Source organism: Dicentrarchus labrax, unplaced genomic scaffold (assembly GCF_905237075.1).
Source record: "Dicentrarchus labrax unplaced genomic scaffold, dlabrax2021, whole genome shotgun sequence".
NCBI lineage: Eukaryota > Metazoa > Chordata > Actinopteri > Moronidae > Dicentrarchus > Dicentrarchus labrax.
Genome location: NW_026136706.1, coordinates 29,944,478 through 29,968,019, shown reverse-complemented (window position 1 = coordinate 29,968,019; position 23,542 = coordinate 29,944,478). Strand labels below are relative to the sequence as shown.

At 38.0% G+C, this 23,542-nt stretch overlaps 6 protein-coding genes across 7 annotated transcripts; 3 read left to right on the top strand and 3 right to left on the bottom strand.

Annotated features, from left to right (window-relative positions):
• Positions 1–1,146: 1,146 nt before the first annotated feature.
• LOC127365687 (gamma-crystallin B-like) lies at positions 1,147–3,809 on the bottom strand. The gene is made up of 3 exons (XM_051404056.1): positions 3,748–3,809; positions 2,841–3,083; positions 1,147–1,419 (listed from the first exon to the last, which is right to left on the bottom strand). The coding sequence occupies exons 1-3, from the start codon at positions 3,763–3,765 to the stop codon at positions 1,147–1,149; spliced, it is 534 nt and encodes a 177-aa protein (XP_051260016.1). The 5' UTR covers positions 3,766–3,809.
• Positions 3,810–5,319: 1,510 nt separating this feature from the next.
• Positions 5,320–6,059, bottom strand: LOC127365855 (gamma-crystallin S-1-like). The gene is made up of 3 exons (XM_051404392.1): positions 6,051–6,059; positions 5,682–5,924; positions 5,320–5,592 (listed from the first exon to the last, which is right to left on the bottom strand). The coding sequence occupies exons 1-3, from the start codon at positions 6,057–6,059 to the stop codon at positions 5,320–5,322; spliced, it is 525 nt and encodes a 174-aa protein (XP_051260352.1).
• A 2,025-nt stretch (positions 6,060–8,084) lies between these two features.
• Positions 8,085–9,281, bottom strand: LOC127365719 (gamma-crystallin M2-like). Of its 2 annotated transcripts, none has more exons than XM_051404106.1 (3): positions 9,273–9,281; positions 8,853–9,095; positions 8,085–8,360 (listed from the first exon to the last, which is right to left on the bottom strand). In XM_051404106.1, exons 1-3 carry the CDS (start codon positions 9,279–9,281, stop codon positions 8,085–8,087), a joined length of 528 nt encoding a protein of 175 aa, XP_051260066.1. The 2 variants fall into 2 exon arrangements, with proteins under 2 accessions (XP_051260066.1, XP_051260067.1); XM_051404107.1 differs by having other exon boundaries at positions 8,085–8,348.
• A 3,668-nt stretch (positions 9,282–12,949) lies between these two features.
• On the top strand, positions 12,950–14,052 carry LOC127365717 (gamma-crystallin M3). Its single transcript, XM_051404103.1, has 3 exons — positions 12,950–13,090; positions 13,258–13,497; positions 13,723–14,052. The coding sequence occupies exons 1-3, from the start codon at positions 13,082–13,084 to the stop codon at positions 13,996–13,998; spliced, it is 525 nt and encodes a 174-aa protein (XP_051260063.1). The 5' UTR covers positions 12,950–13,081; the 3' UTR covers positions 13,999–14,052.
• Positions 14,053–16,246: 2,194 nt separating this feature from the next.
• Positions 16,247–17,068, top strand: LOC127365718 (gamma-crystallin M3-like). The gene is made up of 3 exons (XM_051404104.1): positions 16,247–16,255; positions 16,438–16,686; positions 16,787–17,068. Exons 1-3 carry the CDS (start codon positions 16,247–16,249, stop codon positions 17,066–17,068), a joined length of 540 nt encoding a protein of 179 aa, XP_051260064.1.
• Positions 17,069–20,675: 3,607 nt separating this feature from the next.
• Positions 20,676–21,578, top strand: LOC127365715 (gamma-crystallin M3-like). Its single transcript, XM_051404101.1, has 3 exons — positions 20,676–20,751; positions 20,909–21,151; positions 21,252–21,578. The coding sequence occupies exons 1-3, from the start codon at positions 20,743–20,745 to the stop codon at positions 21,528–21,530; spliced, it is 531 nt and encodes a 176-aa protein (XP_051260061.1). The 5' UTR covers positions 20,676–20,742; the 3' UTR covers positions 21,531–21,578.
• The last annotated feature ends 1,964 nt before the right edge of the window (positions 21,579–23,542 follow it).

Below are 23,542 nucleotides of genomic sequence, written 5' to 3'. Positions count from 1 at the left end.
CTGTATTTATTTACTGACAGAGGAGAAGTCATTTCTGCCTACATCCATGCAACTGTTTGTGCAACTGTTTGTTTTAATTAATACCAGTATGCATCTTTTTATTAATGCTACAATTACTGTATCTCACCACTTGCTCTTAGTAACCCTGGCTAGGTCTATGCTAAGCTTGTATAACAGTGTGCAAATGTTAGTTCTCATATATGTGCCCATAACACAACAATGGCTAATTTTGTGCCACTCGGAAATATTAGTTGGAACAATGAATGTCCACATATTTATTCTAAACATTAACTTTAATATTTAGTAACCAACCACACACATGGGACTGCTATTCCTATGATTTTCCAAGTCAGGTTACAGAACACACAGTCAAATTATGCTTTATTTGACTGATCATATACGGTAGTTGCGTTATAGGAACTGTTCAAACCCTAACACAAATAAAATTTCTCAGCCACATCTCTGTGGCCGGTGCGGCTTTATTCATTGATTTCTACAGCTTAATTTTTCACACACAAGGACCAGACCACCAACAAGATATGTTTAAGTGTTTAAGTAATAAAGGTAAAGATATTGAATGAAACTTGAATTCTTGAGTTTCTCAAGATGCCGCTGAGTCCTAGGGATGCTCCAGCTGGGGAAACCACCATAGCACCCAGGCCCTTCGGAGAGCTGAATCCTATCAGTACCACTGTGGTTTTTCAAAAAACAGGATGGGTACAGAGTTGCACATGTGGTTGTGCAGTCTATTAGAAAATGATTATACTGGGAGAGATTCAGACTTTCTGTTGCCCGATTATTTTAATAGGCAGCCATTTTGAAATGAAATAGTACGGTGTTACACCAATTACACCAATTAAGGTTCCATTCCATTTAGTGAACAGAGCTTTTCCAGTGTGCCAACATGTACAATAGTAGCATTCTGACTCTGTTTGACCTGAATGGAACTGTAATTAGCATAATTGGTAACACCTGTGTTTACCCTACTATTTCATGTCAATATGGCTGCTGTGAAAAAGGTCTATTGGCTGAGAAGTTCTTTGCAATTTCTACCATCTCTCACTATCAACAAAACACGGAGGGATGAGCATAGTGAGCACAGTCCTTCTTTATTACATTTCCAAAGAACAGTTACACAAAGAAAGTTTAATCGCTGTGGACGCGTTGGAAGGACCCCACACTGGGGTTCACGGCTGCCCACTCATTGTAGCGACGGTACTCTCCTCTCTCCAGCAGGTACTGGCGTCCGCGGTAATTGGGAAGCTCATAGAAGACCCAAGCACCGTCCTGTACTTGAGCAGAGTGAACATCGCGGAGCTGCCAGCGGTCGGGCAGGTTGCTCACATCTTCAGTGGACTCAAACTTCTGACCACTAAAGTTGGGGCGCTCGTAGACACAAATTCTGAACACACCAGAAATCTGCAACACAAAGACCAGGAGTTCAGTTCATATCTGGCCAAGGAATGATCCCACAGCAAAAATAGCAAAAAACTGAGAAAGTATTACATTTGTACACTACTAAGTTGTCTTGATACAATATCTCAAAACAAAATATACTCAAGATACTCAAGTGTATCTGTAATTTCTTACACCACTAGTTGGAGATAGTGGTACAGACATACAGTACAAAGCAGAGGATATTATGTCACATTCAGTTGTGTTATTGCAGAGTTGCGCATGTGAGAGTTACTGAGAATGTGCATTAATATTTTTAATATGGTTTAATTCCATTGCTTGGTTTTCAGGCACTTCTGTATTATAAATCTCCAAGTTGTAAATGTCGGAGCTTTCAGAAAATGGGAAAGAATTACAGCAAGTCGGCAACTCATCAATACAATAACCTTGTTATGTATGACCTGACTGTGACATAACCTTTAAGCCTTGAGACTGGGGCTCGCATCCTGAGTCCTGTGTGTTACCAAGTTTAGGCAACAAAAGCACTTTGTTGATAGGCTCTTCCTCCAAGTCATTTTTAACTTTTTCAATATTGAACCAAGACCAGAATATTCCCCTAACCTACACCAAGTGATGAATGCCTAAACATAGCCATAAAAGTCTAATAATGCTTTCCAAAATATTTGGTTCCCAACCATTTTGTAAGACGTACCCCCATGGCACAGTCCGATGAACTCAAGTCATCACACCACCAGTTCAAATGTGTTCATTTGAATTTATTTCAAACTAGATGTTAATTAACTATTAATCATCTAAAATTGGATATAATATTCGATGTTATAATATTTTCATACAACTAAACTGTCAATGTTTTGTTTGGTCAAGTTTGCATTCGTAAAATAAGAACAGTGAGTGGCAAAATCAGACTATTTATCCATTACTGTTTACGCATTTCTTTTGGTTAATTATTAATAGACACATAGTATATACCTTGTCAAACACTGTGACAAATACATGCATATTCATTAAAAATGTTGAGGACAAGACAAAAAAGTTAATAAAAAAGTTAAAAAAGAAAAATAACTTTTTAGTCCATCCATTTTTAGTTAACAATTAATTCTCCTGTGTTCTCTCTCTACATTTCTAAGACTTAAATTAATTGGTTTAGCTGACCCAATATATGAATGTTATTGTTGTGCTACGTACAATCTCTGTATTGTACCCTCTGGCAACAGTAGAAGTACAGCCATGAAGTAGTTCATATCATTTAGTAATTTATAATTTATGATTATTATTTAGCTGATAAATTTGTCAGGTGCATGTGAATAAAAGCAGAACAACTGACAAAGCGAATGCGAATTATACTGTTCATCGTATTGCATCACTCAAGTACATCACACTTTCTAGCATTTAAAGCTTCTGATATGTTTTCTGAAGTAACTCACGTTTCGTATGATCCGGCAGGACCTGATACTGTCATTGTAACCCATCCAGTGGTAGTAATCAGGGTACTCCCCCTTGGTCAGAATGTACTGGTAGCCCAGGTAGTTGGGCCTCTCGTACAGAACCCAGGCCCCGCTGTCCACACGAACAGAGTTGCAGTGGCTAAAGTAGGTGTTAAGCTCGGGACAATCAGTGTTGCACTCATAATACCGACCTTGGAAGTTTTTGTCTTCATAAAACCGGATCTGGAAAAGGACAATGAGCATTCAGTGGATATATGGTATATTGCATAATATACTGGCCATATATGTGCTAACTCTGAGCTTGTATGACATCCAGAATAATTTAGTGCTTGGTAATAACAGTGATCTGCATGCTAATGTGCACACCTGATGACTATGTGGAACAAATCAAGCAACTAAATACAAATATAATAAATACAATCCAGAAATGTCTGACTTTGGTAATAACATTGAGACCCAAGCAGGGTGAGATGCCAACATACAAAAATTAATTAATTAATTATTCAATATAAATAAAACATTCAATATACATGTGTAATAGTGATGCATTTACATTATTTAAGGTTTTTAAACCAATCATAATATAAATATTCCACAAATTATAAGGTAGTGGTAGGTAAGGTAGTGTGATTGTATTGAATAATTTAAGTGATAGTTCATAATATTGCTAAATTTGGCTGAATTATAAGCCAGAAGAGCAGTTTGGGAGCTAAAAGAGCCAACTCTTATTGAGCTGAGCCAAATGATCTGGATCACTAAAAGAGCTGAAAGTCCCATCATTCATTAGAAGGTAAAGTCGTTCTTTATACTATAAGTGATGCAGAAGTTTTGACTTATTCTAACAATCTAATAATGCAGTCAGTCAGTCACCAGGAGCTGGGCCTACCTTTCCCACAAGATCCATGTTTGGGCCTCACGCCAACCTTTGATAAGTTTTTTCTATCACACCTTTCACACACACAATATTTCCTACAGGCCTGGTCCAGATTTATATATACAGTGTATGTGGGCACACTGAAATGCACTGCCAGGAACCATCATTGTCATTTTAATGGCCTCAGCATTTATGTCTGCACAATGGCTGATGCTGCCATTGTTTTAAAAATGTTTGGCTTTATACGCTGTTTACTCACTATTGCAACGGTTGACCTTTTGATGGGTCTGCCTGATTCCAGAAACTATTTATTGATCCAATTAAACTGTCTTCTCTTTGGCTTAGGCTGATGTGGTGAAGTTGGCTTACGGCCACAGAGTGCTGCGGTACAGGCTGTAACGCCTGTATAGAGGTGCATTCAAGCTCCGCCCAGCTCTGAAAAACCTGGCGGATGGAAGGCTCATTATTATGTAATTATATCAGCTGCTTAATGTGTTTACAGCCATTGGACAGCAGGATTTATTACTCAAAGTGTACAAAAATGGAGGACTTTATTCTTGCTGCAGCAGTATTGTCAGATTGTGACAGATGACTTGACTGCAAAAGTAGAGCTGAAACCATTAGTCCATGATTAACTGCATTTTTCAAGCAAATATGACAAAAATGTGATATTTCCATCTTCTCAACTGTGAGGATTTGCTGCCTTCTTGCCTTACATTACAGAAAAGTTAATATATTGTGGTTTTGGGATAATTTTGAAAATTTGTAAATTTGAATTTACTTTGGGTACTAGGACTTTCTAACATTTTATAGGCCAAACCATTTACCAGTTAACTGAGAGAATAATTGTCAGATTTATTAATAAAGAAAACAATGATTAGTTGCAGTGATATGCAAAAGTCTCACCATTGCTCTGGCTCCAGTTGTGGCAGCAATCCTTTAGCTCTTTGAAGATTTGTTATACTTCCAATTGTGAGTTTGTGTGTTGACATGTTGTAGGTAGAGCTGCAACAGTTAGTCAGTTAGTTGATTAGTTGTTAACTATTAAATTAACCGCCAACTATTTTTGATAATTGACTAATCAAGTCTTTTTTTTTTTTTTTTTAAATGGCCATATTCTCAGCGTCTCTAATGAATGAATAAATATTTTCTGGTTTCTTTTGTTCTCTATATTGTCCGCCTGATGCTGTTACATAAAATAAATTATAAGATTTAATTAATTATAAGATAAGAGTCATTTGTTGCACAGAGACAAAATTATCTGTATGAGCAGTCTCTGCTCTGATAAACTTGTGACTATACAAGAGCCTCTAATGGCCTGGCTACCTGCTGACCAATTACAATATATTTATATATATTTATTAGGGCCTCAGCAGCCCCCAGCATAATGCAATACAGTCCAACTGCATCACAAACTACATCTTCCAGAATGGCCATAAAGCACATCTCTAAAACAGTTTAAACTAAAACTGAACATCATAACTTGCATATAAGTAGAATGTACTGGTATATTATATTATAAGAGAAGATTTGAATTGAACTTCACACAGGCACATTAGCATCAAAGAAATTTATTGCAGTGCATTACATTAGCTCAAGTCTCCTGATGGAGCCCACGATTGCTTTCAGAGCTCCCCAGGCTGAGTGGTTTCGGTACTCCCCTTTCTCTAGCAGGTACTGGCGACCACAGAAGTTGGGATGTTCAAAGAAAACCCAGGAGCCCTCCATGACCTTGCAGGACCGGACTTCAGGTCTGAGCCATTTCTCATGGACAGACTTCATGTTTTCCGTCAGCTCCAAAGATGTGCCTTCAAAATCTGGCCGGTCAAACAGCTTCAGCTTGTACAGCCCTTTGCCCTGAAACCAAAACAGAGAAATGTGTTAAATTTAATGTCTGTAGAATACAGTGTTTGGTTTTTCTTGTTCCTTTTTGTTCAGTGACTTACGTTTTTGATGATCCTGCAGGATCTGACACAGTCATTGAAGCCCATCCAGTGGCAGTAGTCATTGTACTCCCCTGGCCCAATGATATACTGGTAGCCCGTATAGTTGTTACGCTCGTACAGAACCCACCAGCCACCTTCTACCTTGACCGAGTTGCATCGGTGTATGAAACCATGCAGGTCAACTGAGTCCCCTTTGCAATCATAGGACTTTCCCTGGAAGTCCCGCTCCTCGTAGAACACAATCTGGAAAAAGTAGAGAAGAACAGGATTATTCAACAAAAATTTAAAAGAGGATTTTATCTGCACCTGTGTTTGCACATATTTAAGATTTCAATGACAAAACATTTAACTTCTAGTGTAAGATCTGACCTTCTCCATCTGTGGTGCTTAAAATACTAGATGCCATAACAAAGCCAGTACTCTTTATACATGGCGGAGACAATACGAACAAATGCAGGGTTAGCAGAGCATGTAACAGTTATTACAATTCAAATATTCATCTAGAGTCTGCCCATTGTTCTTACTCACTGAATTGCCTTTCCACACACAACGGTTGTTTAGCAGTGCCAAGTATCTAAACCTCACTCACTGCTCCATCCAAACTGATCTGGACCGTTGCAATAAATGTTTTGTTTTAATACAATTTTCTGGCAGGGCTAACACGAACTTATGTAAAAACTAAAAATAAAGTTGTCCATTAATTCGATTCAGTTTTGTTCTAGATATATACAATTTATTGAAACTTTAAATAACGCTTTTCTTCGCTAATTCTACAAAAGAACCCCAAAACAATACTGTAGACAAATTATTTGAACTTCTTTGGCATGTGGTGGAACTTGACATCTTTTATGTTGGACTATTGTTTGCAATGTCATGTGCAAACATTTAGCTTTGAAGGCAGTTTGAGGTTTAATATTGATGATGGTGTTGACAGGCCCACTCTTACATTTTAATTTTAATTTTAATTTCCTATGACATTATGCATATTTTGTAACATGCACATCAGTTATACAACAAATGACACAGGCTACATTTTATTCCAAACTGTCTCAAACGCCCCGTTCCCTCCCGTGCCCAACACGAAAGGGAGGTCACCCTGATATAGAGTGACCCAAGACCATTTCCATATAATCCAGGAAAACTAAATATAAATAATATTAATAATAATAAAATTAAAAGATAGGCATACTCTCACAGAGTAATCATAACAGTGTACTCCTCCACATTTTAGTCTCTTAGAGAAGAAATATACATGCCCCACTTGAGGAGATATTTTTTCCATTCTGTCCTGCATTCTATATGACATTCATTAGTTAAATTTTTTAATTCAGTGAGGGTGAAAAAAATGCACAACTGTATTTTTCTGCTATCTCTAAATATATAGATGCTAAATTAATATTGTTTAAGGGTTTTACTCAGTTTTGGCCAATTTAGAAAGTGATAAGTCATAGAATATTTGCACTGTAAAAAAAAAGGCAATCTATAGGTTTGGGCGACCAAAAGTATGCCTGACAGTTGCTGATGTTATATGAACTTACAGTTAAACAGACCACCATTGTCAGTTATAGTGGATCCTTGACATCCTTAAGCACCTCAATGAACTCCACTCTGGAATATTCTGTATTCACTGTGAAACCAAAGGGTCTTTGCTATTTAAGACTATTTTATATCTTATTCAGAAATAATTAATGTGAATAGTTCAAGATAATGTTTCAAACAGTTTTGCCATCAATTGTGCTTAAAGGTTGTGATAATACCATATCAAATTATATATAATAAGTAGGTAAACAAGTAAACAATCATTTAAGTCCTCTATTTTCATATAAAATTGAAATATAGTTCTGCATTTATTTTTATTTTATTGCATGTTCAATTTGCAACATGGTTTGTTTTTTTAATTGACAGTGACAGCTGAAGAGTGAGAGAGAGAGAATGACACGCAGATCATGACATCAGTTTGTCTTGAGATGTATTTTGTGTTTTACTGAAAACAAGACTAAAGTCATTGAGGTGTCATGTAAGTTAATAAGCAAGAATACGGACAGCACTGTTGGGTATGGGTAAGAAAGACTTTTATTCATTTGAGTGCAACACAGAGTTCTCAGGATTAGGATAGATGTCCAAATAAAAAAGGGAATTAGGAGGCTGAAGGGTTCTTGAATCTTAGCCTTCTGGAACTCTTGAGGTGAGAAATTCCTCAAGATTACAGAACTTCAGTGGCATTAGGATTCTGAAAGAACTAAACATTTTGGTTGTGCTAGACATTTGAAACCTTGTAGGGGTTCTAAAATGCATGTTCTCAGAGTTCAGGAGATTGAATTTGTTTTAAAATTAGAAACCTTTGGTGGTCTTTAATTCAGATAACTCTTAGAGGCTGCAGAACCCTGAAAGGCCGCTACCGTTCTAGAACTCTGTGATCATGCGAAAGGATCCCACAGCAGGGGAGGCTGCTCCCCAGTCTGTATAGTTGCGGTACTCGCCACGCTCCAGGAAGTACTGGTGCCCGTGGTAGTTAGGCTGCTCGTAGAGGACCCACGCACCGTCCATTACTACGCAGGAGTGGAACTCCCGGAACTTGAGGGCCTCGTAAACCGATGGGCAATCGCCAACACACTCTGCCACTTGGCCTCCGAAATCCTGCTTGTCGTAGAATCTGATCTTCCAGGACTTTCCAAAAACCTAGGGGTAGTTGGAGAATTAAAGTTGTTTAAAATTACGTCTGAATCTTTTGACTATCTATTCTGATCTTTTTGACTTCACATCTACAAATGGGTTTCTTGGCTGTTATCCTAGTTTCCTTTGATAATTGATGTGCACCCTGCTGCCAAATCATGAGCCTTTTATCTCCTTTTTGTCTGTCGGCCTTTGACTGATTACTGCTTGGTTGGAGCACTCTGTGGTATTTCAAAGGACCTGGACACTCTCCTGCAAAAAATTAACCCAGAAATCATGCTGTGTACCTAATTTTATGAAAAGCACAACCCAGTTTGACTTTATTATGATTGACCTATTCCATAGATTGGTGTAGTTAGCGTATCCAAGCTTAAAGAAACTGGTGCACTAACAATAGTATTACACAAATAAGGCCATCTCTACTAAAGGATGACTTTCAAATAATATTTCCCTTTTGGTTCCCTTTTCTAAAAAGCATCTACAGGTTGTTGAGCTTACATTTTTGATAGAGCGACATGACTTGATGCTATCATTGAATCCCATCCACTGTTGTGGATCAGGGTATTCCCCGGGGCTCAGGATGTACTGGTTGCCAGTGAAGTTGGGACGCTCGTACAGCACCCAGCAGCCACTATCCACCTTAATGGAGTTGCAGCGGCTGAAGTAAGATTGCAGGTCAGGGCAGTCAGTGCTGCACTCATAGCTTCGGCCTTGGAAGCTCTTATCCTCAAAGAATACAATCTGCATGGAAGAAAACAGACAAATCCTGGTAAACTACCATCCCAACATTGTAGGAAACAGAACAATAGCATATTGTTGTGCCTAGCTTCCATTAAAATGACAATAAATTAAACAAAACACAGTTTGCATGCACTATTGTTGCTTGAAAACCTTTGGAAAATAGCATTTGCTCCTTACCTTCCCCATTGTTAATGATATTGCTTGCCTCCCATCCAGCTGCAGCTGTGTTGTGGCTTATATTGAAATGCAGAATGTGCAGACGAGGGAAAGCTATTGTCATCTAAATTAACTTGATTTGCATATCAGCAACATGGTTTGGTCAAGTTTGATTTCCCTTTGTCCACATGGGATGGCCTTATATCAAAGAATTGCCAAAACTGACATGTAAAACTTATAAAGGCCAACAGCCATACTTAATGATAATTGTTTTCATTGTTTCCATTGAGTTCTTCCTTGAAAAGATTATTTGTTTGTTGTTTGGTCTCTATCAGCAGTTCTTTTTTTTCGTGGAAAACGGAATAACTAATTGTCTTCCTTTGGCTTTTTTACAGTACGAGATTACAGAACATAATCATGAAGGGGCAATGCAGTCTTTTACTCTTGGATAATGGTTGGTCTTAATGACCCTTGGAACTGTGATACCTGAACCATAAAGTAATTGCCAGAAAATTTACATTTTTTGGAAACTGGATTGTTTATTTAACCATCTTTAACAAACAAAAACATATAAAACACAACATTTTTAACCCATTTGAGTTTCCTTTCAAATTTTCCTTAAGTAATTTCAAACATACAAAAGAAGTATTTTTCCATATTGCACAACAACGTCATACATATTCTGTGTCTGCTGAAATAAAGCTATCACACAGCAATGACAAACCCACCAGTAGAACCGGCATGGTGGAAGAGGAACTTTTCACTTAGTTTGGTTCATTTTTTGGTTTCACAATCTCTTTATTTTGCTGCTCCTCTGGTGCATGAATTACTGATCCCTGGTGGATTATCCGTGCACTGTATGTGTCTGATTGTATACATCAGGTTTTTTTCATAATATTCATAGGTATGTTTTCATTAGTGTATAATCGCCTGAATATAAGAATTGTTGTGTTTTCGTTGAACCATTTTTTTTTCTGGTCCGCCATGTTAAACTGCCATGTTTCTACAGTAGCCTAGAATGGATGAATCAAACACTGGCTCTAGATAGGGCCTTTGGCGTTTTTCGTGAGCCACCACAGTTTCTCCTACACTCTTGGAAGGCGAGCAGTATTCCATTGGTTGCAAAATGCTATTTCACCACTACATACCCCTAAATCCTACACAATACTTCATACTTAAACATCTTGTTCTTGGCAACAGTGTGCTACTTTATTCAGGAGACCAGATAGTTAAACAGGCTGTTGGCAACACCACACCAGCAAAATGCAATGTAAACAAATCCTAAGAGATAATAGAACTCCAAAAACCAGATGTGCGTTGAATGTAACTGGTTCTTTCATCTCTGTTTGAAACAGCCATTACACATTACAGAGGACATCCTAAGGTCTTAAAGGAGAGCGTGTAGGATTTTGTGACATCTTGCAGCGAAGTTGTAGATTACAACCAACTGAACACCGCTCACCTTCCAAGCGTGTAGGAGAAACTACAGTGGCCGCGAAAGTTTGGTTTGTCTGCTTTGGGCTACTGTAGAAACATGGCAGTTCAACATGGCCTTAGAAGAGGACCCTCTCCCTCTGTAGATAAAAACAGTTCATTCTAAGGTAACAAAAACACAATGATTCTTATTTTCAGGTAATTATACATGGGATTATTAAAGTATTTCTGATTCTGATTCTGATTAATTATAACAATAATACTAATATTATATTATTATTCCATATTCCATTTCTGCCAATATATACACATTTAATGAACTGAGTAAATAATATTGAACATAATGAAATCATATCTGTTCAACCCTAATTTAAGCTCACAGATGAACCCACAGCAGACGTTCAAGTTTGTCATACCAGGAAAGACAGGGCGCAAACTACAGGGGAGCCAGCAGGGAGCTTGGCTCCTCTTAATGAATGAGCTCGCCTGAAAACATGATTTGTGAAATTTTGGGCGGTCATGTTGACAATATGCTGTTTTTCCCATGCATTAAAATTTTTTTTTGTATCTTTATCATCGTGGATTATGCTTAAGCTTCTATTGATGTATAATTTGTAAATCAGGGTGATTCATCACTAATTCACTTTAATAAAGATACTGCTATTCTTGCCATTACCACGGAAGATCAGAAAATATACATAAAATAAACGTCCCTAGTTGGAGTCCGTCTGCACGCCGAATCACCATGATTAATTTCTCTTTCTTGTAGTCAGCATACTATGCGTCATGGTCAGTCCCTCCCCAGCAACAGTCGAAAGTAAATGGTAAATGGAATGTACTTACATAGTGCCTTTTTAGTCTTTCAACCACTCAAAACGCTTTACACCACATACCACACTCAAATATTCATACACTAATAGAGCTTTAATAGTTTCTGTGGACTTTTGCTTGGTTGACAAGTCCTGATTTGAACCCAGGATGTTGCACTTTAAGAGTATGAATCATTGACCATGGGATTCCAGAATGAACCTTGTTAGAGTTATGTAAAATATCTGTTAATATCTCACTAAAGATGCCAGCTGGAATCATGTATACTTTAAATGAATGGTAAATCATGGATTTAGAAGATTAGCTGGATTTCATATACATTTGTGTGCAGAGTTTTCGGGTGACATTGTCCATTTTGGGAGTTATGGGCTAAGTTTTTTTTTATCATTACTGCCAGCATCAACCTGACTGACACTGACCTTATTCTTAGTTCCCTCACACCAGGCTTTTAAACTGAAGGCCAAAGCCAGTTCAAACAAAGACATACATATTGTGCACAGCAACACATTTTGACATGTCACAGCAGGAATGCACAGGTGTAAATAAAAATAACAATGGCTTATGTCTATTTAGCTGCTTCAGTTTCATAGACCTTTTCACAGCAGTCATTTTGACATGAAATAATAGGGTAAACACAGGTGTTATCAATGATAAGTTTCTGTTTCATTGTCTGTCATGCATGCTGGTTGACTTTCACGTGAATAGAACAGAGCCATTGTTAATGTTATTAGTAACAACTGGGCTTTTCCTACCAGGATAAGTCCAAATGTATGCCGTGAAAAAGGTCATAATAGCAGTAATAGAAGTAATAGAAGTATAAACACTTCCATAAAGTTTCAAAAGTAACTTAGTCATATCAACCTTTCTAAGCTGTTTCAAAAAAATAATATTGGTAGCAAGAGATGCTGACTCACTCAAAATGTATAATTTATGGACTAATACACAAAGAGACATTTTTGCCTTTTAGATAATTGACAGTACGGAGTGAAAGAAAACATGGAGAGAGGGAGCGATGTCCATTTTTTCCAACAGGCTTGATCCCAAAGTGTAATTTTTCAGCCTTTATCTAACTCTAACTATTTATATGTATTTCAGGTTTATGCAAATATAACCCTGAAACTGTGGAGTAAATGTAATAAAATGTAAGTAAGCCATTTGAACATTGTCATCACTGTTCTCAAGACATCTATGGCCTGAACTAGTGACACATTCAAGCATGACAAATCCATTCGGTCACACAGTTCAAACTGTGATCAAACTAAGCTTTTTCTTCCCACACTAATCTTCCCTAGTCTGAGAAATGTAAAAAAAAATAATAATAATTAAAAAAAAAAACTGCAGATCGGTTCTTCCCCCTCCTCTCCTGCCTTGTGTCTTCCACCCATTTCCCCTCCCTTTGTTCTGGATCATGATGGCACAAATGAAATTAACAGCATCACAGAGCTGCTTATTCATCAACTTCCAGATAATTTGAATAACAAAACCCTGTTAGAGCGCGTATAAAGTATAAAAGCCGCCTGGCAGCCACAGGTTGTTGGACAGATTCCCACAAACACAGATCATCAAACATGGGCAAGGTATGTAGAGAGCAGAGCGGAAAACAATCACGTTTCTGTATAGGACAAACTCGGCACACACAATGTGAAAAAGTGAAAAGAAATAAAAGACAGTAACATTGATTTAAGTTTCCAAAACTATATTTTAAAATGGACAGTTTAAATCAATTTGTTTTTCTTTTTTACAGATCATCTTCTACGAGGACAGGAACTTCCAGGGTCGCTCTTATGAGTGCATGAGCGACTGCTCTGACATGTCCTCCTACCTGAGCAGGTGCCACTCCTGCAGGGTGGAGAGCGGCTGCTTCATGGTCTACGACCGCCCCAACTACATGGGAAACCAGTACTTCATGAGGAGGGGCGAGTACGCCGACTACATGTCTTTTGGCATGAGTGACTCTATCCGATCCTGCCGTTTAATTCCTCAGGTATGCAAAGATTTGGAAAATATTTCATGTAATATTGATGAAAAATTATAATTTTGCTAATTTTATTTATTTTCCTGTTGTGAGTTTGAAAGTAAATATCTAATGAGCAAGTTTTAATTAATTCTTACAAATATAGCATCACACACTCTGCAATAAAACATACAATGTTAACAGCAGCAAAATTGTCCTATGCTGACCTGTCCTCCTCTGTGTGTTCATCTACAGCACAGAGGCCAGTACAGGATGAAGATCTACGAGAGGGAGAACTACGGTGGTCAGACACATGAGCTGATGGAAGACTGTGACAACTTCCAGGACCGCTACCGTATGTCCGACTGCCAGTCCTGCAACGTGATGGACGGCCACTGGCTGATGTACGAGCAGCCCCACTACAGAGGCAGGATGATGTACCTGAGGCCCGGAGAGTACAGGAGCTTCAGGGACATGGGATACAGCAGCATGAGGTTTAGCTCTGTCAGGCGTATAATGGATTCCTGTTGAAGCAGAGTGAAAGAAATGTGTTGTCGAATAAAATAAAAGAGGAATCAAACGTCACCTTGTCATCGTGTTATCTTTTGTCTAATAGAAGATGAGCTTTTTTTGTGCGTCTGTGGGTTAAATCTGCATAACAGGTCTTTAAAGTGAGCTAGTAGACATGTCGCACCCTGAAAAATCTTTCATAAGCGTGGCCAGATGGGGCTAGTGAAAGTCTTGGGGTGGTGTGACACAGTGACAGACGGTCAAAAGCAGGTGGCTGGCCATGCATTTGTTATTTTATTCACAGGTGCTGCAGTTGTATCGGTGCACCCCATAGGCCACCTCTTGGTGGCGCCACTGCACATTGTATGGCAGCATTACTAATTTTTTGTACAAACTTCAAATTACACATCTGCATACCAGTGAGGTACTACAGGAAACATATAGTACATATACATACAAGACTTTTTTCACTGCAGCCATTTTGACATGAAACAGTAGGGTAAACACAGTACTCATTACTCAATATTCCTTTCAAAAGTAATATTATTGCTTCAGTTATTACTGCCTGTCAACAGTTATTAGTTACACTACTAGTTATATTTCTCTCCTGCTACTCCCCACAGAATTGGTAATTGTGGCCTTTCTCGCCAAAATTCTGATAGAAAATCTGAGAAATTGAATAGTTCCAGCTGCTGAATGTGAGCGTTTCCATCTTCCAAACTAGTTTCCTATACAATTACAAAATGAATCTTGTCAATCAATCAATGTGATTGGATTGTTGGATTTCAAATTAGTAGAAGGGTGACAACAAAAGTAAATAACTGTAATATTATTACTGAACTCTATTAGTAATTAGTCACACTACTAGTTACTGGGGAAAGTAATATTATTACTAGTAATGGGTTACATCCTAACATTGCTTCTGAGCCTGTACAAACAGTTTTGTACAGTCCTCTGCCGCCCTGGATGAGTTGTGTTAAGTGTGTAAAAATAATCCCTAATTATGTCATCATCCGTCAGGTTAGTGGGGTGACACAGCCTGACCCATATTAGGGACTAAAAGCCAGGACATCGCAGTCTCTACTACTTTGATTTTCTCTGTTATAATCCATATTCCCCACCTTTAAAACAGTATATGTTATAAAGAGTTCGGTCTAGACCTGCTCTATTTGAAAAGTGTCCTGAGATAACTTCTGTTATGAATTGGCGCTATACAAATAAAATTGAATTGAATTGAATTATATATATTACATCAACACTGTTTGTTACTACAGTTTATGTTTGATGTATATAGTGTGTACAGTAGTACCTTTTATTTTATCATGGTTCCTTCTTTTATTATGCATACAAAAGATATTCATAATGTACATTCAACAATATATGTTTTTTGAGAAGATGAAAACCATTATTATCATCCGTATCTTGTTGCAACTGTTCACATCCCCCCATATGCAAATTCAAAAGATGCACTGCTAGGTGTGTAGCATGAATGTACTGCAAACTTTCATTTTGTTGTACAAAAGAAAATAGTTCCAACATGAAACTGCTCACAACAATGTCTGTTAACCTGTTATCTTAACCGGGTCAAGATTTCTGGGAAGAGACATAGCTTTTGAGTTCAAATGTTTTTTTGGGCACTTTAAGGCACCACAGAACAGAGTGCCATAGGGTGCTCTAGGGCCGATATCTCTAAAAATCAGCAACTCACACCAAAAAAATCTTGATGGATAAATAGCACTACATGGAAAAGGAAAAATATGTATTTTTGATTTTGGGGTAAACTGTCCCTTTAAGTCTGAGTTTTTCCTCACCCCGCCTTCTATTCTATATTAAATCATAGAATATAAAAATAAAATGTTCATCATTCTTGTCAGTAAACTGTCTCTCCAGTGACATGACGTCAATCATAAGACAAAGACATCATTTTATGTATTCAGATGATGGGCTGATGATGTGAATATAAAAAAGTGCTTGTCATCACCACAGACCAAACACTGACAGCACAAAGAGTCCCAGCTGATACGTTTGCTGCTATCACCCACATGTACCCCATAGCACAGTTGGCACTGCACCAGATGCATACAGTCTGGAATAATAACCATTTACAGACCGATTTAACAAACATTATAGCCCTGCATGCTACACTGCTGAGTAAGATATTCAAACAATGGCTCCATAGATCATTTAGCTATCATGATGGGTATAAATGTGACAGAGAGTTTAGTTGGACAAAGTATCACAGCAATAAGGGCTAGGGTTGAACACCAAAATGGGCAAAGTAAGATACCATTTTTATAATTTAGGTTGCTAAATACTTCAACAACAACAACAAATAATAATAATAATAATAATAATAATATATAAACATAACATTTCAGATCATGTGCTACTTGTAAACAGAGTTTTAAAATGTAGGGTACTGCTGAAAGTGGTACTAATAAAGCATTGTTGTGCTTCCAGATCATCTTCTATGAGGACAAGAACTTCCAGGGTCGCTCCTATGAGACCAGCAGTGACTGCGCTGAGCTGACCTCCTATCTGAGCAGGTGCAACTCCTGCAGGGTGGAAAGCGGCTGCTTCATGGTCTACGAACGTCCTAACTACATGGGCCACCAGATGCTGGCGAGGAGGGGAGAGTACCCCGACAACCAGCGCCTGATGGGGATGAGCATGAGCGACTGCATCCGTTCCTGCCGCATGATACCCACGGTACAAAGTCTTGTGCTGATTCATGATTAGATATTAATCAGTTACAATACATTTTTTTATTAGAAAGGTATATTCTATCTCTTCGCGTGTCTATTTACAGCACAGAGGCCAGTTCAGGATGAAGATCTATGATAGGGAGAACTTTGGAGGTCAGATGCATGAGCTGATGGATGACTGCGACAACCTCCAGGACCGCTACCGTATGTCCGACTGCCAGTCCGCTCATGTGATGGACGGCCACTGGCTGATGTACGAGCAGCCCCACTACAGAGGCAGGATGATGTACCTGAGGCCCGGAGAGTACAGGAGCTTCAGGGACACGGGAATGGGTCCCATGGACATGAGGATCGGATCCATCCGACGTATCATGGACTCCTGTTAGAGAATGGAACAGGCTCCAGACTTAAAAATGTAACCATAAATATTAATAAAGAATTTATCAATTTATCTTTCATGTTGAGTTTCAAAACATCAACCAGTAAGCTAAGAAGATTTTTAGGTGCTATCACAACATCACAGAGAAAACTGCATGAATTATCAGCATCCAACTGTTTCTGTATGTCAAAGGACAGTTTGGACTGTAGTGAATGCTGCTATTTTAATAACTGTATCCCACAGAAAGGTCAAGACTTCTTCTACTTATGAAATGTGTTATGTCATAAATGATGCATGTGACATTAAAAATTAAGTTTGAAGGATGAAAATAGTAGCTCTGTGACTGTGTATGCTTTTCCAGAAGTTTCCTGAAATCCCTGCAATAGGCACGATACAATATAGTTTATTTGTATGTTAAAAAAATACAGTAAATAAATAGAAATGTGGCTTGAGGAAGACATGCAACACACTTGTTTTACTAACATGTCTGGAATTGTTACACTAAGTGTAACAATTCCAGTAACACTTGTAGGCCCTTTTCACAGTATACATAGTCTTCTATAGCCATACTTGGTTTTAGCGTTTAGCTCTGGGGAAAGGTCTAGCTGAACCTACTATCATTCTGGTACAAGGGAAAAAAACGCCTGTGTTTACCCTACTATTTCATGTCAAAATGGCTGCTGTGAAAAATGTCTATTGGCATGTCATAGCAGGAAAATGGCATGTGGAACTAATATATTTTAACAATGATGCTAATGATGGCTGCAAGGCTTTGGTGTGCTCACTGACTTACTGAGACACAGCAGTAAAAGAACTGCAGACACATTTTGGATTGTATTTTTCTCTCAGTATTTTCACTCTCTTAAAGGCCTGTATGAAGTCATTGCATTAAACAAAAACAGTTTGAACAGGCTTGTAAATATTGTTTTGAGACAGACAGAAAATGTGAATGTATCCTTTAATGGAACAGAGTGATCATTAATCATCATTAATGAATTAATCGTCATTAAACTATTATTACTATGTTTTTTATGGTAAAAAACTGGAAGCTGTGGTTGCCAGAACTCTACTGTAATAAATACAGTATAAATGTTCTACTATTGTGATAAAAGGATATTAGTGTGTTGATTTCAAGATTCAATTTATTGTCCTCCAAGGGCAACACCATACATTCAACAAAGAAACACGCCATCCACAATCAACAAATCCACAAAAAACAATCACATAAATAGTACATGACCTTTTTCCAAAGTGAACTCTTTTGCACCTCAGTGTTCAGTACCTCCGTCCAGAAGGCAGTGGGGTGAGATATCGATTGAGTGGGTGTGTAATGTCCAGTTCTATTGTGGTTGCAATTTGTGAGATGGCCCTTTTGTTTAGTTCTGTGAGATTGGGTGTGGGGAGTCTGATTATCTTGGCCGCTGTGTTGGTGATGCGTGTGAATTTTGTCCAGTTGGTGACAGTTAGCATGTTGTAGAAACAGGAGGAGCAGTATATGAGGATGGGCTGGATGATGCTTTGATACAGTAGTAGGAGAAGATGGGGGGAAACATAAAGTCCTTTGAGTTTACGGTGATTTTACAAGTAAAGCTGGTGTTTTAGCCTATATTTTAGCATATAAATACATGTTTTTACCAGCAAATGAAACAATTTTACCACATGGAAAAATATTTTGCCATGAGATATGACGGTGGTTTTCTGTGCAATTTACAGTCTGTAATATAAAAAAACTATGTTGTTCCAGATAAATTCCTTTAAAATGCTAAATAAAAAGGTTCTTCCCGACATGAGGGTGTTTTGTGTTTTACTGTTGCTGTTTTGTGTTTTAGTTTTACAGAAACTGTATTTAACCTATTTAGAGTTTACTATCTTTTACTGTCATGGTTTCACAGTTTTTTACCCTAAAATCTACTGACATTTTTTACAGTGAAGCTTTATTGTAAAACTAAATGGGGGACATGTAGGGAAGTACAGCAATAAATTGTTGTTTTTGTAGTTATCTAATTAGGTAAAAAGTAGCTTCCCTTCAGACTCATGTGTTTTGGAGCATGTTCAATCCATTTAATATTATGGGCAGCATCACTGTCTTAAAAGTAATCCAAAAAGAGGGCACAGGTCAAATTATGTTAATCATATCAAAACTAGTGTACACAAAGGCTTATAGAACAAAACCATTTCCAAACATGTAAAACATATGAATATTTTATTTTCATGATTGTTCCACAGTAAAACCAGGCCACAGCTTCAGTGACCCATGGCAGAATCATTCTCTATAAACCTCACCCACCAGTATCCATATTTGATTCATTATCACAGCTCATAGGTACACTGACCAGACATATTTGAAAAGCATATTTACATTTAAATACACAATATGGAACATTTAAGTCTTTTATAAAAAGAAAATTGATGTTATGTTACATTTGATAGCTAGCAGGTCCTGATGTTCTTGCCACTGTCGCCAAGTGCTTGCTCATTGTCGGAACTGTTGGTTCTCTGTAAATCATTTTAGTGATTACGGACTAGACCTGCTCTGTTTTGAATTGAATTGAATGTTTAAAAGACCAAAGAGAAGAAGAAAAGAAGGGCAATTGGTACGTATGGTGAGGTCACCCATAGGTTTCTGAAGAGCTGTTGTGAAGCTCAGTGTGGTCGGCTCTAGCCGTTGCCACCTTGGCAGACCTGACTTTGGAGCTGAGGCAGGCCTTGTTACTGAAAAAATTCACCCCCTGTACAGCTGTCATGAATGGGGAAATTAGCTATAGAGACCAGAACAGTTTTTTGTTCCAGGCTGTAAACATTTTAACATTTTAACAAGGCATTTTAATGTAAGGCCTTATGAACATTGACTCACTGCTGGAGCCAACCTCAAGTGGCCATTAGAGGAACTGCAGTTTTGGCAATTCCACACCCCTATCAAAAATACGGCTGTTACCAAAAAGATTCATATAACTATTTTCTAATCTGCCACATCTAAAGTTAATGTTTGGTTAAATTAAGGCAACTTAAACTACTTTGTTAACTACAATACACATGTAAAAATTCTGTCTGTAACTGCAATTTTAGTGTGGTTATCGAACATTAAGTCACTCTCAAACACGAAAGGAACTGGTCGGTAGTCCTTACGGTATACTAGGTAACAATAGAAGCTTAAATAAATGTATAAAATATCATATATAAATAGATACATCTGTTTTCAGACCAGCCTTCATGAAACTTGTTTGTATGTTCCTATTCAGATTATCATCATTAGCCACATAATAATCTAACATTCAACTTGTTTTTTTTATCAGATATTTTTACATAAATAGATATTGAATCATGTTTCTAAGAAAATGTTTCTAATCATTTAGAAAGTGAAATATCCAACACAATGTGGAAGTTAGAGGTGACTGTCATATTACAGTTGGAAGCTTCTCTTTATTTTCTTTAGGTTGGACAACAATACTGCATGTGTACAGTACATGCATTTCTACCAGAGTGGTATAGTGCTAGATAATAACCCTTTAGCGCCCTGACTGCTCAGTAGGCTTCTATGGCATGCTGCTGGGTCAGGGATTTGGACAATAGAAGCCCTACATACTTTTTTCACATTGAGCAAGTATAAAAGTAACGGTTACCCCCAACAGGAACACACAGCAGCCACGACTCAGTCCTGAGTAACAACCAATAACAACCACCATGGGCAAAGTGGGTATTGGAAATGATCCATCCAAAAATAAAAAATAAAAATGTCCACTTCAATTTCAAATTAAAAAAAGCTCCTAATTAATTGTTGGATAGTCATTAAAAAAGTGTCTTGGAGCTCACTGAAAATGGTACTAATGAAGCATTGTTGTTCTTTCAGATCATCTTCTACGAGGACAGGAACTTCCAGGGTCGCCACTATGAGACCAGCAGTGACTGCCCTGAGCTGACTTCCTACCTGAGCAGGTGTCACTCCTGCAGGGTGGAGAGCGGCTGCTTCATGGTCTACGACCGTTCCAACTACATGGGAAACCAGTACTTCATGAGGAGGGGCGAGTACGCCGATTATATGAGCATGATGGGAATGTCCGACTGCATCAGGTCTTGCCGCATGATCCCCATGGTACAGTAGGATATTCATTCTCTAAGCAGTATTTCCTTCAGATATTCTATATTCTACGGTTGTCTGATCTTTTTGCTTTTTTTCAATATTTCCTGTACAGCACAGAGGCCAGTACAGGATGAGGATCTACGAGAGGGAGAACTACGGTGGTCAGATGCATGAGCTGATGGACGACTGTGATAACATCATGGACCGCTACCGTATGTCCGACTGCATGTCCTGCAACGTGATGGACGGCCACTGGCTGATGTACGAGCAGCCCCACTACAGAGGCAGGATGATGTACCTGAGGCCCGGAGAGTACAGGAGCTTCAGGGACATGGGATTCAGCGGCATGAGGTTCATGAGCATGAGGCGTATGATGGATTCCTGCAACTAAATTTTCAATAAAGTCCACTGAATAAAGTAACCTACTCTTCTATTGTGACTTTTTGTCTCGCTGGTTTTTTTGAGACCTAAGCATCAGTGGGTGATCATGAGGTACATCCCTATATGTGGTAGATTTTTATACATATAAGAACTGCATAATAGAAAATAAAGATTAGAATTTGTACAGTTCAAGAGGTTCAAGAGTCTTTTCTCAGTTTAAGAAGAAACCCTGATTTGATGGTATTTAATTATTATATGCTCCTGCATATAAAACTGGATTCAAATTCCCACACAGATTACAATCTAGATGGTTGTTCTTAATGTACATCTTTTCCAAGAACATGAGCTATGAAATTCAATACTTTTAATTTTAGTAGAGGTTTTAATTAATGTATTTGTGGTTTCCTTACAATCATTAAGTGCCTTGGTCAAGTTCATATGATCACATACATCTGTCATTTTGTAGAAATCAGTGATTCCTATCTATTTATTTTACTGCTTTGAATTTGTTCTCCTTGACCCTTTTGCTTTCTATTGTATGATTGCATTTTGTAGAAATTAGGTGGTACAAATTAATTCAATCATGTATTGTCGGTTTACATGATATTGGCAGAACACTGAGGGCACTGAGTAGTTAGCCAGAGGGCCTCATGTAAAGACACTATTGACTTTATTATCTTCATTATAGGAACAGCATGATACAGTGTTTCTGGATGTTGACCTATACTAGGGTTGCACAATTAAATGAAATATTATCAAAATTGCAATGTGAACAAGTGTAATAGGAAGATCACAGAAGCTGCAGTTTTTTTCATAAAGGTAAAATTTGTGACAAACATAGTGCCCGGTTAGCTCACCTGGTAGAGCTGGCGCCCAATGTACCGGGGCTGAGTCCTTACTGCAGCAGTCCAGGGTTCAAATCTGACCTGTGGCCCTTTGCTGTGTGTTATCCTCTCTCTCAATCCCCTTTCCTGTCAATTTTCAGCTGTCCTATCCAATAAAGGGAAAAAGCCCTAAAAACAAAAAAAACAGCATTATAATAAAGTATTGTAGTGCTGGCCTACAAATCTTATTCTCCAGATAAGAAAACATGTTTGTTTGGTACAGACCCTTAAACATTTCACATTGTGACTTTAATTTATTTTTTTCTGTAAAAATTCCAATTGTGGTGCAGAAATGATCATTCCCACGCTAATTGTGAATCATATTGCAATATCTGTCAAAATAATCACAATATGATGTTTTTACCTTATTGTGCAGTCATTAACTACTGTATATTCAGTTCAAAACAGAGATGCTTGACTTGTGGTTTGCTGTGTATTTCAGCTGCAAATTGTACACAGTGAGAGTCTAAGGAGGGAAAATAACAAATTTCCAACACTTCAGGGGAACTAGAATGAGGTGGACTCTACAGGTGGAGGCTGCGGTGGAGGTGGGATTGAATAAAGTCTTAATGGGAGCAGCGGCAGTGATGATGCAGTGGTGATTTCTGTCAGAAGTTTGGCAGTTGCTGCTAAGACATAACAAGAGCATGCAGAACACTGACACTTACTGTACTTTATCAGACTTAATATCATGACATCTACATGGTTGTGTGTCAGTCATTATTAATACTGGCTGTGGTTGAACATAATGTTTAGTTTCATTGTTCTGGGCAGCAGCTCGGTACGGTTACAACTTAAAAAGACTGTGAATTCTATGTAAATCACAGTTCGTCACACATGACGTGATGCATTTACTGCCATTTTTGTAGTTCCACTCATTACAATGAACAGTATAACCTAAGTAATGATGATCATGTTCAATTTAGCAAAAGCTAATTTCAAATAAATCAGAGGCAGAAAATAAGCCCAAAAATAATGAGACAGAAATTGCCCACATATGAGAGTGAATATCGATTGTAGAAACAGCTACCTACAGGAAGACCTCTATTTCTTAATTTAATGTTTTCGTTTACAGTAATGCACTAGCTAACAGTGAAATTTGTGGCGAACTGTCAGATTAATGACCCTATCTACATCA